At 38.3% G+C, this 17,829-nt stretch overlaps 1 protein-coding gene and 1 long non-coding RNA gene across 2 annotated transcripts; both read left to right on the top strand.

Moving 5' to 3' along the window:
* The first annotated feature begins 253 nt into the window (after positions 1-253).
* LOC146456409 (neuropeptide FF receptor 2-like) lies at positions 254-7,041 on the top strand. Its single transcript, XM_085092801.1, has 2 exons — positions 254-529; positions 5,292-7,041. Exon 2 carries the CDS (start codon positions 5,347-5,349, stop codon positions 6,244-6,246), a length of 900 nt encoding a protein of 299 aa, XP_084948927.1. The 5' UTR covers positions 254-529; positions 5,292-5,346; the 3' UTR covers positions 6,247-7,041.
* Positions 7,042-10,024: 2,983 nt separating this feature from the next.
* On the top strand, positions 10,025-16,193 carry LOC146456408 (uncharacterized). The gene is made up of 5 exons (XR_014858768.1): positions 10,025-11,287; positions 11,373-11,410; positions 11,620-11,650; positions 14,710-14,781; positions 14,891-16,193. It is a non-coding gene; the product is annotated as an uncharacterized LOC146456408 (long non-coding RNA).
* The last annotated feature ends 1,636 nt before the right edge of the window (positions 16,194-17,829 follow it).

The following is a 17,829-nucleotide window of genomic DNA, read 5'->3' as shown; positions in this document are numbered from 1 at the left end:
TTATTATTACGAATTATACATATTGTTTTACTCATTACCTAAAATACAATAACTAAGAACTCGAGGAGACCTTTAGAAGCAGAAGCTGCCATGTTCTTGCGATAGAAACCTTCGACCGAGTTTTCACTGGTGTGATGACAAGGTTGAGAGGGTGATCATAACTGAATAATGATAATATCAGTAATAGCCAATCGGATTAGTGGTTTTACTTTAATTCATATGCAAACAACCAACCATTTGGGAGATGCGATGAATTTAACTCACGTCATCATCCGACAAAGACAGTGCCGAAATTTCGGGAAAATAACACACTTCTCTTGCGTAAAATATAGATTTGATCAAATTTACTCGCACTTGGCCTACGGTGTAAAGTTGAAGCTTAAAATGAAATCAATCATATCCCATGATAGCTTGGCTGGTTTGAAATAACTTGACAGCGTCCTTTCTGGGAAGAATACTGCCGAGCTTGACGGACAACACTATAGGCTTACATTCGGGTGAATATCGCCGGCGGTAGCGAGAAACGAAGGTAAGCAAATGTTTGCAGGCAACTGAAGGAATACAATTCATTGAAAACTAAGGCCTTTGATAAAGTGATAAGGTTTGCGAATCGCTCTGTGAATTTGAATTAAATTTGGCACCTGCGTCAGTTTTTTTTCTGACGAATATGTGCAATATCACTTATCTAAAATTTCCGGACTATTAAATAACTAACAAGTTAATTAGAATATATTTCGTTATAAGAATAAGGCTAAGGTTTTCGGTAATCGTAATTTTTTTTTCGTCCAGAAATATAATTAGTATGCACATAAACAGACAGATATGTAAAATAGTAAAAAAAAAAAAAAGCCATATACTTAGCTATGAAAAGAGACATTAACAATACATATAGCTTGGTATACACGGCCGGATCATTATATCATTGTAAAGGAGCAAGAATGTTAGAAGCGTAGAAAGTAAAAATAATCAAGGTCAAGTCAGTTTTCCAGAGGATTGTAGCCGGCATTGCAGATATCATTCCAACCGCTATTAGTGAATTTTGTTCAGTAGATTGGAGCAACGCCAGAAACAGATAGACGGTTAGTATTCTGCTTTTATCAACTTTGATAGTTCGGGGTTGCCCATGCCGCGTTGTCATGAATTGCAATAACGCTATCAATTTTATTTACCGTAGTAATTTTTACATTTACCATAAATTGTAATGTCACGAATTGCGTTACCTATCACGGTAATAAGTACAAGTAACACCTCCTCGTGAGTAATGATAATCCGAGCTGTTGGGTTATGAAATAAATACCCTGTTAAAATCTTTAGACCATCCTATTCAATAGGGAGCGGATTATATGAAGGAACCAGCCATCCAACCAACCTTCCAAACATGAAGGGAAAAAAGTCGATAGGCCTTGTGACGTTGGTAGGCCCTAAAATAATTCCTATCACGAAATGATTACCTGTCAATGTGCGTATAATTTCCGACAGTTTGGATGAAAAACTACGACCGTGTCATTAAAATTTGTTGAGGTGCGTTATATCAAAATATGACACATGACATGACTCATAACAATTTACCGCAAGGATTTCTCCGACAACTGTTCGTACAATTCACGCGAGGTATAACAGTTCTCTAAACTAGAGCAGGTTTGAGTGCCATAAAACCCAAACCGGCAACCACAACATGCACAAACAGCACAATGTGGCTTAAGCCGCCGTTACACGTTGAAACTTTTAGCTGAAACTTGTGTGCAACGGCGAACGAGACCAGTTTCACGAAGTGGTGTTACACGGTGAAACTCTTGTTTTTTCACCACTGAGACCGTTGCAAGCCGTTGCAGAAGTAGAAAGCGGTTCTACTTTTCGTGAAACTTGTCTCGCAACGGAAGTTCGAAAAAGTTTCACGAAACCGACCATGTTACACGGCGCAACGCCTGCTGAAACTTATTTCGCAGCGCCGTTGCACACAAGTTTCAGCTACAAGTTTCAACGTGTAACGGCAGCTTAGAAAAAAACTTAGAAAAAACGCTTAAGAGCACGGGACGATTGATTTTGGTGTTGCTTCTCACGAATTGCTTGAAAAAAGTGGCACAATCTTTTCTAACCAATCACAGAACATAGATAATTATTAAATAAGCACTTGGTTAAGCAAACCCAAATAACACAACTTCTTTTCAGCAAGTGGCGTTAAGCCATGCTTTAATTGTAGGGTAAGGAACATTTGTTGTGCTTTCAAGGTGCACCAACTGTGTAGCCACTATCAACAAATGTCAAAGAAATTAGCGACAGTCACTGTGTCCGTTGCTTATAGTTTCTCGTCCAGATTGACAACCTCAGTTTCTGGAGTTTCATTGATCTATGTCCCAGTAGAGGCGAGCAAGGCCATTTAACTTTCTTAAGTTGTTGAGAAAGAGGGTATTATTAAAACTTGATCCGCAGGGTCATTAGAAGCTTTAGCCTTAAGCACAGCTTTAAATATTTTGTTCATCTTGTTACGTATCTGTGGAGTGACCCGGGGAAGGGATTGTTGTCTAAGCTTATTTTCCCTGAATGGGTCGTTCTTGTCACAATATCATAAAATATATTTTTCCATGCCCAGTAGTAGTCGTTAGGGTGATCGAATACAGACCATGTGGACTAAGGTGCAGTCTAGAGGTCGTGCACAAACGTGGCTCGATGAAAATGTCGAACCCTTCGAGCCCCAACAATTTTATCCAAAGGTCAGGTTGACATGTGATCAGAAACCGACGAGTTCCAGGGTCTTCGGTTAAGGCAAGAGACTATGAGATAAGAGAGCGAATCCCTGTGCCCATGATTGTTATTTTCAATCTTTTTTTAGTTCGCGCCATGCTATTCTGGGAAATTATAATCCGCCATTGAGTTTAAAATTAAATGACGTCACTCTAACTGACCAATGAGATGTCGACATTAAAATAGCAACGCAAACAAAAATAAATTGAAAAAAATGTTCATAGGAAGAGGGGCATGTATGGGGGATCCGCTCTCTTACCTCATAGTCTCTTGGTTAAGGTGATTAATTAATGTTTGCTTTTGATTTCAACATTGATGAGCGCTGATATGGCTGCGATAACCTTTCAGGGTCATAAAAATGTTGTTTCGGGTACCGAAAAAAGGTCAGCTAAGATTTTCGGAGAGGAAATAAGACCTAAGGTTTTCGGGAAATGGACAAAAATGCCCTAGTAATTTCGAAAAGACTCAAGTTCCCCTAGAATCATTGACAACAGAAAGTTTACATATTACTGACGCAAAAAAGCTGAGCAACTTTTTACCAGCTCTTGACGAGACAGATACGTTGTCCTAGCGAGAGTCGCAGTCAAAACTGAGATCCACGGCCATTGCAATATTCTTGTACTTACGCCATACTATCTCTACTGATAAGGGAAAGTGCTGAAAGAACAAAACATTTTATGGAGGTCTGCAAATAGTTCCTAGAACCAATGCCGTTCAGGGAATGGATTGTAATCTTAAGCCTTCTATATACATTCTATCTGAGTCACCTCCAGAGATTTGAACTACTGAACTGAGGAGATCTACAATGTAAACTAAACATGCGCCACCTACTCAACCTGTGGCTCTGTCTCTCTAAATAATCTTGCAATTATCAACTTCCGACAAGTTGTTTATTTTATTGGTGTTTTCATCTGAATGAGCTTCGGTTATCGCCAGGATGTGTCATTACGGGCAAACCGTGCAAAAAAAGATCTTCACTTCATCTTTTTATTTCTTAGTCTAAGAACATTGAGATGTGAAATATTTAGACAACCTTTCGATTGATTATCGCTCTTGGCGAAGGTTTCCTTGCAAGCCACGATTGTTCTCAGTATCTCCAGAAAGAAGTGAGATTTCCTCCGAAGCTATCGCGCGATAGAGCAAACAACTCGGCCTTGCAACCATTTTCACATTCGTTCATTTCCAAGGGTGCTGGGTGCTGAAAGTCATTGTTAACATTTAATTGTAGAATAACAGTCGATAACCAGCTTTCAACCGTGTGATACAAAAGCAAATTTCCAAGCATCTTGGTTCCTGAGATATCGAACCGACCAGCATTTCAAGAAAAATGACCCTTCAGGTATGGATGACAAACGCATTCTTGTCTGCAGATTAAGGAGAACGGCCACAAGCAACCAAAATCACACAGAAAGCAAAAACGTGTCCAACACTCATTATGCAATGTTTGACTTTAAGAAAACGTATGACAGCACGCCTCCGACCTCACCAACTTTCAGCCAATAGAAACCTCAAGTTACATGCATTTTCATAAACCTCAGTTAGAACTCACCACCTTAAGGTGGCTCTATACCATTTCTTCAGTTTTTGTTGGTAGTGATATATATTTTTCTTGATGTTCTGGTTCTTTCATCCCTTTGAAAATTTCTGGATTCAACCAGTTTCGATTACCTAAGTCCTTATGCTTTGCTAAAACCACCGTTACAACAGGTAATTCCCGTTCCCATGGCAACCAGCGGATGATACATCTGTTAGTTCCTTCACTTCGAAATAGTTTCAAAACAGGTTTTTCCGAATTCCGCGCAGTAGAATTTCGTTAATTTTGTGTAAGGAAGAGGGAAACTCCAAATTATCTTCTCGTTAAGTCAAAACAAATTCTGTACATACGTTTGGCAATTTCCGCAATTTTCGTTTTTGCCATTTATTGCAGTTGTCCATACATAATTCTCCCTAAGATTTTTTTTGGAGTACAAATACCAGCTAAATACTAACATTGAGCCAATTTTCAGAAAAATTCCCAACGGAAAACTCGTCAAAATAGCCTTTCTTTTCAGGCTAAAATGCCTTGTTTCGCGCGCCAGCATTATGGAAATTTACGAATCAGTTAGTTCGAAACTGCGCGCGCTCGCGCCATTTTAGTACCCAGTCGCCGGAATTGTCCAAATCGGACTTTGTGGAGACTCCATCACCCCTTGACAATGTTGTGGGATGTTCGGTGTCTTTTGAAATGTACCAGAATCAACATTAACAAGAAAAGGGGAGTACTAACGGAGGCATCATAATAATCGTCAATTGCTTTTGTTTTCAATAAGTTGGTCTACATAGAGTTTTATTTTAGAGAACGTGTCAACCTTTCCGCAACTGGTTGTAGCGTCTTATTGTTAAATATAAAGATATGTTCCCCTTTCATGAGTCAAATGAGACTCATATAATATAGATAGTGAACGTAGGTAGTTTCGGTGCAAATCATGATGCTACAAGGAATAGGAATCGCATGGACATGAATGACAGTTTAAGCTCTATTAACTTACTGTTTTTTTTTTTTGTTCCAGCTTCCATTGATGTACAAGAAATAAATACAGTGGAAAGAACCTCAAACTCCACATAATGATGACTAATAACACACATGAGGAGCTTTCTGCAAAGCATCCGGGTTCCATTTGGTTCACAGTTTTTGTCATTGAATGGATAGTGATATTCTTAATCAACGCCTTTACTATCCTTACCTTTGCAAGAAACCACCAATTATGCAAGCGAACTACTTATCTGATAATAAACCTAACTGTGGCTGATTTGCTGGCAGGAACAGTGTCGGGACCTTTGGAAATATTCTATTCAGAGAAGAGTTCTGAAACTGGTTTCAGTAGGCAAAAATTCATAAGTTCAATTTTTATCAGCATATTCACCATATCCTCGCTTTGCAACCTTTCTTTAATCTCTCTAGAGCGCCTTCATGCCACACTTTATCCTTTCAGGCACTGTTTAATCGGGAAATGGGCTTACCTGAAAGCCATCATTTGCAACTGGTTGCTTGCATTACTTTTGGCAACTGCAGACGCTTTTCTTTATCTATTTAAACAAACTGCATATCATTACGCATGGGCATCACATATTGTCCTTACGCTTCTGATTCTTACAATCTCTTACGTACTAATTGTAGTAAAAGTCCAAAGCCACCCTCCTCCCCAGCCTTTTGGCGCAGTCTCTTCCGACCGGAAACTGTCAGTTACTTTATTCATAGTTACTGTTGTCTCTATCTTGACAATTTTGCCCTGGGCTATTTATGCTGCCATCGAGTCATTAGATACATGGGATAAAGTATCCAAAAATACGCAAATTCACATTTTTTACACAGTGCATGTGCTATATTACGCATGTTCTTTAGCCAATCCTCTGGTATATGCCATAAGAATGCAAGAGTTTAGGGAGGCGATTAAAAAGGAAATTACGTGCGGAAGGGCTTCGGAGCCAAGACGTTTTCAGTCCATTGAACTTGTTGCACTGTAACTCATCACGGAAGCTGTGCTTGATGCGGGACAGTTCAAAATAGGGTCGCAAGTGAAGGAGTAAGAAGATGGCTTGAAACAGCTCAACAAAGAAGTCAGTGAACTTAACGCTGCCAACGGAGAAGTAAAACCAAACTGCGAGAAGACTTGTAAAGCGCAGTGTAAAGCCCTCAAGAGCAAACTGTTTTAGTATAATTACTTAGGTGATTATAGAGATTTTGTTGATCTCATTGGTCGAGGATTGCATTATATCCTGCAGTAAAATCAGCTGGCGCGAGGTGAGTATAGCACGAGCGCTAATTTTCAAAATGGCCGGTTACCGATTTGTTTATGTTTCTGAGGAAGAAATAAATACGATTAAAGAAAATGTAATTGCGAAAGGCACGAAAAATGTAGCTACTTCCCCGTTGTCACTTTTCAAAGGTAAGATATCAGTTTTTTTAAATAGAAGAAAATTCCTCTCATGCAGTTAGTACGCAACTTAGCAGTTGCGAAGGAAAGCTTGAAAAGATTTCAGGCTTGAATGGGGACCTCTGCAAGGCCATCGGGAGGTCATGGGTTCGAATCCCGTTGAAGCCAGAATTTTTTTTTCAGACTTTCTTTCGCAACTGCTTAAGTTCCGTACTAACTGCGGGAATCTTTCTTCTATTTAATCTTTCATCCGCAGTTCAAATATATGTTTCATATATTCGTATTCATATGATAGTTTTGCTAACTATAATTTAAAGAGAAACCTTGTAAAATGCAGTGGAGGTGTTGTCAACGTCGATACCAATAAGCCTGAGATTAAAATGAAAACAACAAATTAAGTTCGCGCAAAATTTTCTTTATTTAACAGAATGGTTCCACCAACAGAAATTCTCAACTTCTTCAAAACGAATTTAAGACAGAATTTGAAAGCAAGGGAGTAACGAGATGAAAAAATGCCTCTCTAAGTTTTACGCTTCAGTGAGGAGAAAAGAAAGCAGTTTTTAAAAGACTACTGAGTTTGTTGTCGGCTGGAGTGGCTCTCGAGTCTTGACCACAATCTCCAGCAGTTTCCGAAACATTTTCTGTTTTGTCCTTTTTCTCCTCATCTATGTAATTAATGAGGGAATGACATGACTTTTTGCGGGAATATTGTTTATTTGCGCCCTTGTAGTGTCATTTGCGAGTGTTTTTGCCAAGCGGTTCATTTCGAAACCATCTTGATTCAGCTTTCTTGAAGTGGTGGTTAGGGGTCTGAAAGAGAGCCTGGTAGCTTGGATGAAGACGACTTATGTAGAATTCGAATGAACCCACCGGATCAAGCGGCGTCGAGTTCTCCTACATACCTACATCAGAATAAGCTTGGTCCTTTTGCTTCGACCCTCCTTGATAGTTTTTTGCTTGTTCTGTCTGTTTTTCTGTCCCATATCGGGCTCCAGAGTCGTCTGTTTTTATTCGGAATGATTGCTTAGAGAGCTCTCACCAGCTTTCTCTTCCGCGGCGACCAAAATGAAAACAAAGTGAAAACCACACAAACTGTAAAAGTCGCTCGGGATCTGCCCAAGAATTATTTGAGTCAAGGCCTTCAGAAAAGTAACCACGAAGCGTCAGCATATCTCCAGCCGCTATCGAAGATTTGTGCGTGGGTTTAGGATTCATTTCTCTTGTAAACAGCTTACACTTGGCTTCAAACATTTTGTTCGCGGAAAGAAATTCGCTGTCTTGCATAATGTTTATATTCCTGCTTATCGGAGATGAAGTTAATTGTCGGTGGGTCGCAGCTCGAATACCAGTTAGAGTATTTGGTGTTAGCGGTTGGCCTTTTTCCGATTTAACTTCAGCATAGAATTTCCGCAGTAATTCATTTAGTTCAACCGGAGCTACACAATTGAATTCAACTTTCAGCTTTCGTTTGTGGCACCATCAGCCTCCCACGCAGACGTTCTTAGGGGTTCGTCACGCGTTGCTGCCCCACGTGGGGCAGGAACGCGTGACGAACCCCTTAGAACGTCTGCGTGGGAGGCTAGTCGCACCACTGATTTCTCGAATTTTTGATCCCCCACGGAGTGGCACCCTTTGTATTTTCCGCCTGACCTTTTGCTTCTAATTTGTCCAAATCTTCTAGCCCCAAATCTGAGTTTTGACTGCTAATTTCTTCCATTACTTCAGTTTTCGCTCGAAGACGATTCGACGACTGAAAAAACTGCAGTTCAAAACCGGAGTTTAGCAAATGAATTGTTTTCCCGCGTCAACACTAGGCTTATTCTAATTGGTTAACGTCCATCGGATGATGATGCAAGAACCAATCAGCTGTAGGGCTAATAATGCATTAGCAGGCCGCTGTCAGTCTTTTGCGGCCCCCTGAGTGTGTGTTTTGAAGAGGCCGATTTTCTATTTGGCAGCGTAAGTTCAGCATATGTACTGATTAATGTTGGTATCATAACGTGAAATGAAAATTGTCATGGAAACTCGGCGTTATGTTTCTCGTTTCTGTTTTTAAATGTACTGTAGGCTTAGTGCTTTCGTCTATCTTCTCGTCAGTTCTATCGATTTCTTAACGACTCCTATAGACGTGAAAAGTATCTTTTCGACAATTTTTCGAGGATCAAGTACCAGAAAATTTTGAAGTTAGTATATTCCGGCCCACCTAAAAGCATTTGAAGTGCTATCACGAGCCAACTAGAATACAGCTTTTGCATTATATATGACGAACACGCAGATAACTTTTTGTCATAATTTCCTTGACGTCATGACCAGAGTATGCATAAAAGGCACTGAGTGGTAGGAAAGTAGCAGACTTATGTAAATTTTCCTAAAAAAAATTGTCTCGTCTTTTCTTGAGGTAGTATAATAATGAACGTTTATTTAAACAGCGTTGCAACCCACCTGTCCTCTAATTGAAAGGTGTCTAATATTTTGCTGGTTGCACTGACGTTTGTGAGAAAATAGCACACTACTATTGGCTAAAGGGCAATAAAAATTATACCGGACGCTGCTTAAACATTTTAAACGAATTTACTTCTTTCAATTAAGTTATCTTCAGGCAAAGTTTAATTCACTGCAATTTCCGAAAGAAGAATTAGTTTGAATTCCGCGTTGACGGAGAGAAAAGAGAAGGAGAGGCTTAACACAAGAGGTTAGTAAAAACCTTTAGCCTAGTAGACAAAAGAAAAAACATCCTTTTAAATGAATCGACTCAAGGAAGACCTTGGAAATTGATTCGTAAACCACGAGAGCATTTAAGGCATCTGTGTTTTCCCCTTGTGAATAGGCTTTATTTTCTTTCCGATATTAACTGCTGGTATTATTTTGATAGGGACCTTAAGCATCAACGACGATTAAACCAGCGAAAAGGTAACATCGAAACTCAATTCGTTTTCTCTAAACTACCTCTTAATAACTACTTCACTTGCGATTGTATCGATAATTCTATAGGTCATTTACTCTGTGCCGGTATTGTAGGTGGACTATATATGCATGACCAGAATAGGCCATTTTCTAGCGATCATGTTTCGATACTTGCTTTCCGCACAAAGCGCACACCCTGATTGGCTAATCCGCGCGGTCCATTTGCCCGTGGATTGCACGCTGACATCACCTTGTTTTTTTTTTTTTTTTTTTTTTTTTTGTTTGTTTTGCCGGCAAATGTTACAAACTTTTATAAAAGTAAGGAATTTGCCGAGCAAGGGGACCTTCGGTTATCCCAAGAAGAAATAACGATAAGAAATATGATAAGTTAGGTCTTGAGAGGTTCTAGGTAGTCTCTAAAATGCTTTCCGAAGCTGGCTTGGATCTCTTCGTTGGAACTACGTTGTACAAATGAAACTTTTAGACCCCTGCACAGGAAAAGCTTCTCCAAGAAGGATAGATGACAGGACGAGATGTTGTTGATATGTTGACATCAATGTCAATGCTCTCACTTAAACTGATTCGGTTCGCGCCAAACTTTTCATCTAGTAATCTAGTTATTATATTTTTATCTAGTTCGTTTTACCTTTGGGAATCATACCCATAGGGGGATGGAAAGAATAATTTCCAACTTTTGACTTGATAATAAAGTGAAGTAATGTCGAAACGTCATCCGTTTTTAAAAGTTTCAAGTTTTTCTTATGTATTTTAAGAACGTCTTAACGTTGAATTTTGCAGTAAGATGCTATTAATGAAATTTTCTTTTTCCAGTGTATTTTACATTTCGATATCGTAGACTCCGAAAACTGCTGTTAGCTTTTAGTATTAGTAACACTAGGAAGTTTTGTGTTAGTCTAAGCAAAGAATAATTAAGGACTTAGTTTGAGAAAGTAGTTGGTACAAGCCTTCAAGAGCTCCATTTCAAAACAAAGCCCAAAGTGCAAGTCATGGGGCTGGTCAGTTTTGAAATTAACCTTTCAGGGCAAACTCTTTTTCGCTTAACAAACACACCACCGTATGCCTAGTTACTCTGGGGTGTTGCAGTGTGATGAGAAGGTTTGTCACGTGACTAGTCGACGCCCAAACCCCGACTCTAACCCAAAACTAACCCTAACTCAAAGAACTGACCCAAACGGGCCAAAGCAAATGACACTAAGCAATCTCAAAAATAACCCTGGGTTGGAGTGAAGGTTAGCAGTTGCTGTTTCTTGAAGATGTCAAATGTCCAGGACACGTGATTTGAATTGTTCCCTTAATTTACTTCCTTCTAGATGTAGTCAGTTACTAATAATGAACGTTTTGACCTGTCCAAAAATAGAAAGGACTATGGCTGCACTGACGTTTGAGGGAAAACACACACTCCTATTGGCTTAAAAAGAAAATAAATTATTCATAAATACCTGTCCAAACCGAATTTAAAAGTTTAGTTTGATGCAAATTAAATTGATCGCTTCTAAATTATCGTCACGGTAAAGTGTAATCCATGAGAGTCTCCGACAAAAGTATTAATTGGAGTTCTTTAGGTGGCTAAAAGAGAAGCAAAGGCTTAAAATACCTTGCAGCCTAATATAGGCAAAAGAAAAACGAAAAGAACTTGTTTTTGTTTAATCGAATAGAGGAAGACATTTGGAACATAAGGTTTTGAAATTGTTTCATAAACCACCAAGGTAATTAGAGCGTCTGTGTTTTTCCTTTGTGAATACATTATATTTTCTGTCGGCTATTAATGTATGACTGATATTATTTTGATAGGGACCTTAAGCATCGACGGCGATGAAATTAGCGAAGAGGTAACTTAGAAATTTAGTTCGATTTTTCTGAACAGCTTCTAGATAATTCCATATCATAGAATTTGTGTATGGTGGGTGGACTATAAAGGTGCTGAATTCTTTAGCGAGATGGAAAATTCAGAAAGAGAAAGGAAAGCCAGGTTACGTGTCCTCGTTCTCCATAAAACCTTGATTATTTCACCTTGTTTTTTTTTTTTTTTTTTTCACAGAAAGACGACAAATAAACGTACCTAAATGCACGTAAGGAGCCAGTGTTTACCTCATTAAATATTACTATCGCATTGTGATGATTCAGCTGTCGAAAAAAGCCCTCCTCATGGTCGAATTTGTCCTGTTGTCATTAACTTCCAAATCTCTGTAAAGAACAGTTTCCATAAGATCGTTAGCTACGATCGTCTTAAAGATCTAAAATGTTTAGTGATCATGGTTACCATCATTTGGGAACCACTATTCACCGATCGACGCGATCGCTGCGATTGTTTCCTCACTTAACTGAGGTGTTTAAAAAACGATGGTAGAAAAAAGCAAAAGTCGCAAGTTTGTGTTGTTAAATTAGTGAAAAATTAATAAAGCCCTTTCAGCTATTTAAGGGGTATCGAATGGTCTTTGCGAGCATTTGCGAGCATGCGAGCAGTGTGTTTCATTTTGCGTGCACGAGCAGTTGTCAAATTGTTCTTGCGAGCAGCGAGCACTTTAGAAAATACAGATGGCAAGCAGCGAGCACTTTAGAAAATACAGATGACGAGCAGCGATCACTTTAGAAAAATACAGTTGACGAGTAGCGAGCACTTCGAGTACTTCGTAAATTTTCCGCTAGCCGGAATCTCTCTTTTAATTATTAATAGGATTAACGAAATTTCGAGCAATCGAGCACATGCTAACGAGAATGCGAGCTGCAAAATTTTTGCGAGCACGAGCAAGCGAGCACCCTTGCAATTTTTCGCCAGCAATTCGAGCAAAGGCCAAATTTTGCGAGCACTTTTAAATTGAATGGGACCATTCGATACCCCTTATTTACTTTCTTTGTGGCCTAATCATTTTAATTTGTAACAAATAGCTGGCTTCCATGTGATGGTTCCACTCATACTTATCAAATCGGAGCCAGCAAGTTTCCATCGGTGGATCAGTGTCTAGGCAGTTCTCGCTTGGCTGTTGTGTCCCTCAAGGGTCGTGTTTAGGGCCCCTATTGTTTATCATTTACACTTCTTCGCTGTTCAAAGTTATCGAATGCCACCTTAACCGCAAGTTCACTGTTGTGCGGACGACACACAGTTGTACCTCAGTTACACACCGGATGAGAATGAATATAGCGCACAGGCCTGTGGCGCTACAGGCTATGGAGGAGTGTATACGCGATATACGGAACTGGTTGACTGATGGAAAATTGTTATTAAATGACGATAAAACTGCGTTTCTTGTCATTGGGACTCGTCAGCAGCTCAATAAACTTAGCCCTTTTAGTTGGTGATCATACTATTGATCCTTCTTCAAATGCTAAAAACTTGGAAGCTATTATAGACAACACACTGAGTATGAACAATCGCATAAATCAAATTGTATAGCTTCTTTCTGTCATATTCACAATATTCATCGTATCTCTAAATATTTTTCTAGGGAATGCCTTCAGACATTAGTTCATCCCATAGTGACTTCAAGACTGGACAATTGCCTAAATATCAGATAATAATAATAATAATAATAATAATAATAATAATAGTAATAATAATAATAATAATAATAATAATAATAATAATAATAATAATAATAATAGTAGTAATAATAATAATATAGGGAGCCCACTCGCCTTCGCGGTTTTCAGTGGGGCCCTGCAAATTAAAAATAAAATAAAAAATAAAATTACCTAAAAAATGATTTCACAAGATCAAACGAATTTAAAAATAGCTAAACAATCATCATTCACAAACTTTTAAGCTTTGCCTCAAAAAGGGACAATGATTTGATTTCTAAACTACAACGAGTCCAGAACACCACCGCTAGGTTAATAACAAACACTAGGAAGTATGACCAAATCACTCCGGTTCTCTATGAACTTCACTAGTTGCCAGTGTTTTATCGCATCTACTCTGAAATATTAATTATCACTAGTTTTAAGGCATGTCGCCTAGTTACATCAGTAATGTAATCAGCATTCGGTCCTGTTCTGCATATTCACTGCATCCGAATTATACGGTATTTTTAGATCGTCCAAAGCGGCGCATACTCACAACTTAAAGGCAATCGTTCTCAGTTCACGCTGCCGCACCTTCGTTGTGGAACAGCCTTCCCACGCATATCAATGAGATCGAATCACTTGGCGCCGTTTTTAAGAACATGCAAAAACACATCTCTTTAGGCTAGCTTTTAAGAGGATTTTTCAAGTTTTTGATATTTCTGTCGTTGTTATTCATATTTTCAAAGTTTCAATTTTACTTCATTTTTATCTGGAGATGGTCTATTTCCTAATATTTGTAAATCGCTTTTGATCATTTTTATGTCAAAAGGCGCTATAACAAGTTGATAAATTATTATTAAGTTATTTGATTCCTTGGCTCCTGTTCAGTTCGACATTCATTCATTCATTCATTCATTCATTCATTCATTCATTCATTCATTCATTCATTCATTCATTCATTCATTCATTCATTCATTCATTCATTCATTCATTCATTCATTCATTCATTCATTCATTCATTCATTCATTCATTCATTCATTCATTCACTCACTCACTCACTCTCTCAGTCACTCACTCACTCACTCACTCATTCACTCACTCACTCACTCACTCACTCACTCACTCACTCACTCACTCACTCACTCACTCATTCATTCATTCATTCCAGTTCATTCATTCATTCATTCATTCATTCATTCATTCATTCATTCATTCATTCATTCATTCATTCATTCATTCATTCATTCATTCATTCATTCATTCATTCATTCACTCACTCACTCACTCTCTCAGTCACTCACTCACTCACTCACTCATTCACTCACTCACTCACTCACTCACTCACTCACTCACTCACTCACTCACTCACTCATTCATTCATTCATTCCAGTTCATTCATTCATTCATTCATTCATTCATTCATTCATTCATTCATTCATTCATTCATTCATTCATTCATTCATTCATTCATTCATTCATTCATTCATTCATTCATTCATTCATTCATTCATTCATCCCACCACTGACACCTCCATAAAAAGTGATCATGACATAAGCCAAAATAATTTTCAGTAACAAGAGTTCCTAAAAAACCTAGCTAACAACATATTCTCGATTTTTCTTTAGACTATCGTCCCGGGAAACATTGAGGTTCGAGATTCACTTGCGCCGGTTCAGCCAAACCGGAGTTATTGCATGGTAAACCTTGGCTACAATAATCCGATTATATTAAAAAGCTAAATATTACGCTTGAAACGAGGTGAAATAAACCAGAGGTATTTAAATTTTAATGTTTTATTAATTTCAGCTTGCGTTGAATGCAAACAAGAATTTATAAAGCAAAAGGAACATCAAACATTCCTTAAGGATGAATAACACAACTGCTGAGGCTCTCCTCCTACAAAAGGATACCATTTGGTTTGGGGTGTTCATCAGTGAATTCATTGTGGTATTTTGTCTCAATGCATTCACTCTCATCGTCTTCGCAAGAAACCGCCATTTATGCAAGCGCACTACGTACCTAATAATAAACCTGACTGTGGCTGACTTTCTGGTGGGAGCGGTGTCGGGACCTTTAGACACATACTTCGTGTCGACGATAAATGTCGAACGTGCAGAGAGGAAAATAGTTATCATAACTTTTAGAAACATATTTCTGTTATCTTCCCTTAGTAGTCTTTCTTTAATTTCCTTAGAGCGCCTACACGCAACAGTTTACCCCTTTAGGCATTGCTTAATTAGCGGATGGACTTACTTTAAAGTCATAATTGTCAGTTGGCTGATGGCCTTGCTTCTTTCATTAATTCTAGCTGTCCTTATTATAATTCATTTAGCAGAACAAACGGTGTACATATGGGCATCATACATTGTTCTCACACTCCTCATAGTTACAGTCTCCTATGTTATTATTATTGTTAAAGTCAAAACCAAGCCTCCTCCTCAGCATTCTCGCACAATTGCGTCAGATAGAAAACTATCGTCAACTTTATTTATAGTTACTGCTGTTTCCCTGCTCTTTATTTTGCCATGGGGTATCTGTGTCGCCATCCCACCTGAGATATGGTCTCGGTTGTCCCCAAAAACAGTGTATGACATTAATACTGCAACGATTCTGCTGTTTCACACAAGTTCAATGGTGAATCCTCTGATATATTTCGTACGAATGCACGAATTCAGAAGAGCTGTAAAGGGACTTATTCCCCATAATAACCAGGATTAAAAAAATTAAATTCGAAATAACTTAATCAGAAAGGAAGCGAAGAAATTAAAGGTACATTTTGTCTATATACAGTCAACTCTTTCGTAAGCGACCACCCTTGGGGCACGACAAAGTAGTCGCTTACGGGAGGTGGTCGCTTGCGGGAAAGATTAATTAGTTACAGAAAAATGTTACCTGAGCAGCTAAAATAAGGCAAATAGAAACTAATTTATTTGATAATTTCACATCTATTCATTCTCCTGACGAAACTTTGTATAACATTTTGGAACAGATCACTGTTGCAATTCCCTTTTACCTACAGATCTAATTATAGGCATCTTCTCTGTCTGTAAACTGTTATTATCTGTCAGCAGTCCTGGGTAGCGTCATTAAAAATTGAACTTTTGTTTTTTTTCTGAGTAATGACTTACTAACGATCATACGTGATTATGTTGGGTGGTCGCTTACCAGAAGCAGAAAACAAAAAAATATGTCAATTTTCTGGCCTAAAAGCGTTCGCGGTCCCTTAAGAAATTCGAGTGGTGGTCGCTTACGAGAGAGCTCTTGAAATAGTATTTAACTGAGAAACAAAACGGTTGTTTACGAAGTGGTCACTTACGGGAGGTAGTCGCTTACGACAAGACGCGCCATGCTATTTTAGGAAATTATAATCTGCCATTGAGTTTAAAATTAACTGACGTCACTCTAACTGACCAATAAAATATCGACATTAAAATAGCAACGCAAACAAAAATAGATTGAAAAAAAATTTACATAGGAAGAGGGGCATGTATGGGAGATTCGCTCTCTTACCTCATAGTCTCTTGCTTACGAGAAGTGGTCGCTATGAGAGAGTTGAATGTATCTGTAGTTTTGATGCTATAATTTAAAGTAATTAGACTTTTTGAAAAATAGACAATAGATCTTGATATTCGTCTTCTATCATCGTTCCTTTTCAAAGGATAACACGGCAACTACATTGGGGACACTACATCTTTTGGTATCTGAAACTGTAAAATTTGAGGTGTAAGTATCACGATTGAGGAAAAAACATGAAAGACCAAGCGTTGTTGGCTTTTGAATGACTAGTGTAAGACATGAAAAGGTACCAGGTAATTTTTTATTTCACCATCGGTGAGGTTTTTCGTTTGCTTTGTTATATGTTTTTATTTTATTTTTATGTTTTGTATTTCTGTTTCTGCCTTTTTTTCTTTTATTTATTCCTTTTTGTTTTCTTTTTTTACTAATTGTTACATCATACACCGGTTACCTAACCTGGAAGTAGAGTGTTGAGAACGAACTTATTCATCACCAAGCCTCTACTGCTGCATCGTTGCCTGGCAGCAGCTGCGTCATACATAATAAAAATTATCGCCGTTTCGTGCAAATGGAGACAAGGTAATTAGGCCTCGCTCTCCCACAACAAAGTAAAGTGATATCAGCCGCAATACCTAAGACAATTCGGCAGCCTTAACATTTTTCATATCCAAGCAGGAGACGTCAATAATCGCCAAATTATGGAAAAATAACGTGTTCCACTGGGTAAAAAGTAATTTGTTCTTCTTCCTTCAACTCAGAGGTAAGTTGATTACACCGCATAATAACGTGCACCCTTTTGTGATAATTCCACCTGTTTATCGAACCTTCAAAATTAAGAAAGGTTGATTTACTGCAAAATGGCTTCGCTTGGACAACAACTAAAAGCTCAACCGTCAGAAGTGTCCGACACAAAATGAAGTCTGAATATTGGTTAAATCACACCGCAAAATAATAAGAGGTAAGTAGAGAATCGAAGAGAAACGCTCCACCGAAAATTAGAGGAGTATGAATTAGTGGAATAAACTATTCTTCGCATTGTTCTACAACTGAATTTCTGTTCGCACCTGCGTCGGAAATATTCTTTGCACCTTTTATCTGCCCTGAAATACTCAAAAAGACCTCAAGGTATGAAATCAGCGGATTAGGATTTCTTTTACGTTAAAGTGATATAAACTATTGGAAATTTCTAAAGTTTTTCTTTCCCAAATTGTGTACTTTGCATAAAGTGA

This window comes from Pavona decussata, unplaced genomic scaffold (assembly GCF_977016875.1).
Source record: "Pavona decussata unplaced genomic scaffold, jaPavDecu1.1 SCAFFOLD_254, whole genome shotgun sequence".
NCBI lineage: Eukaryota > Metazoa > Cnidaria > Anthozoa > Scleractinia > Agariciidae > Pavona > Pavona decussata.
Note: the sequence above shows the minus strand (reverse complement) of the source record. Positions and strands in the feature narration are given on the sequence as shown.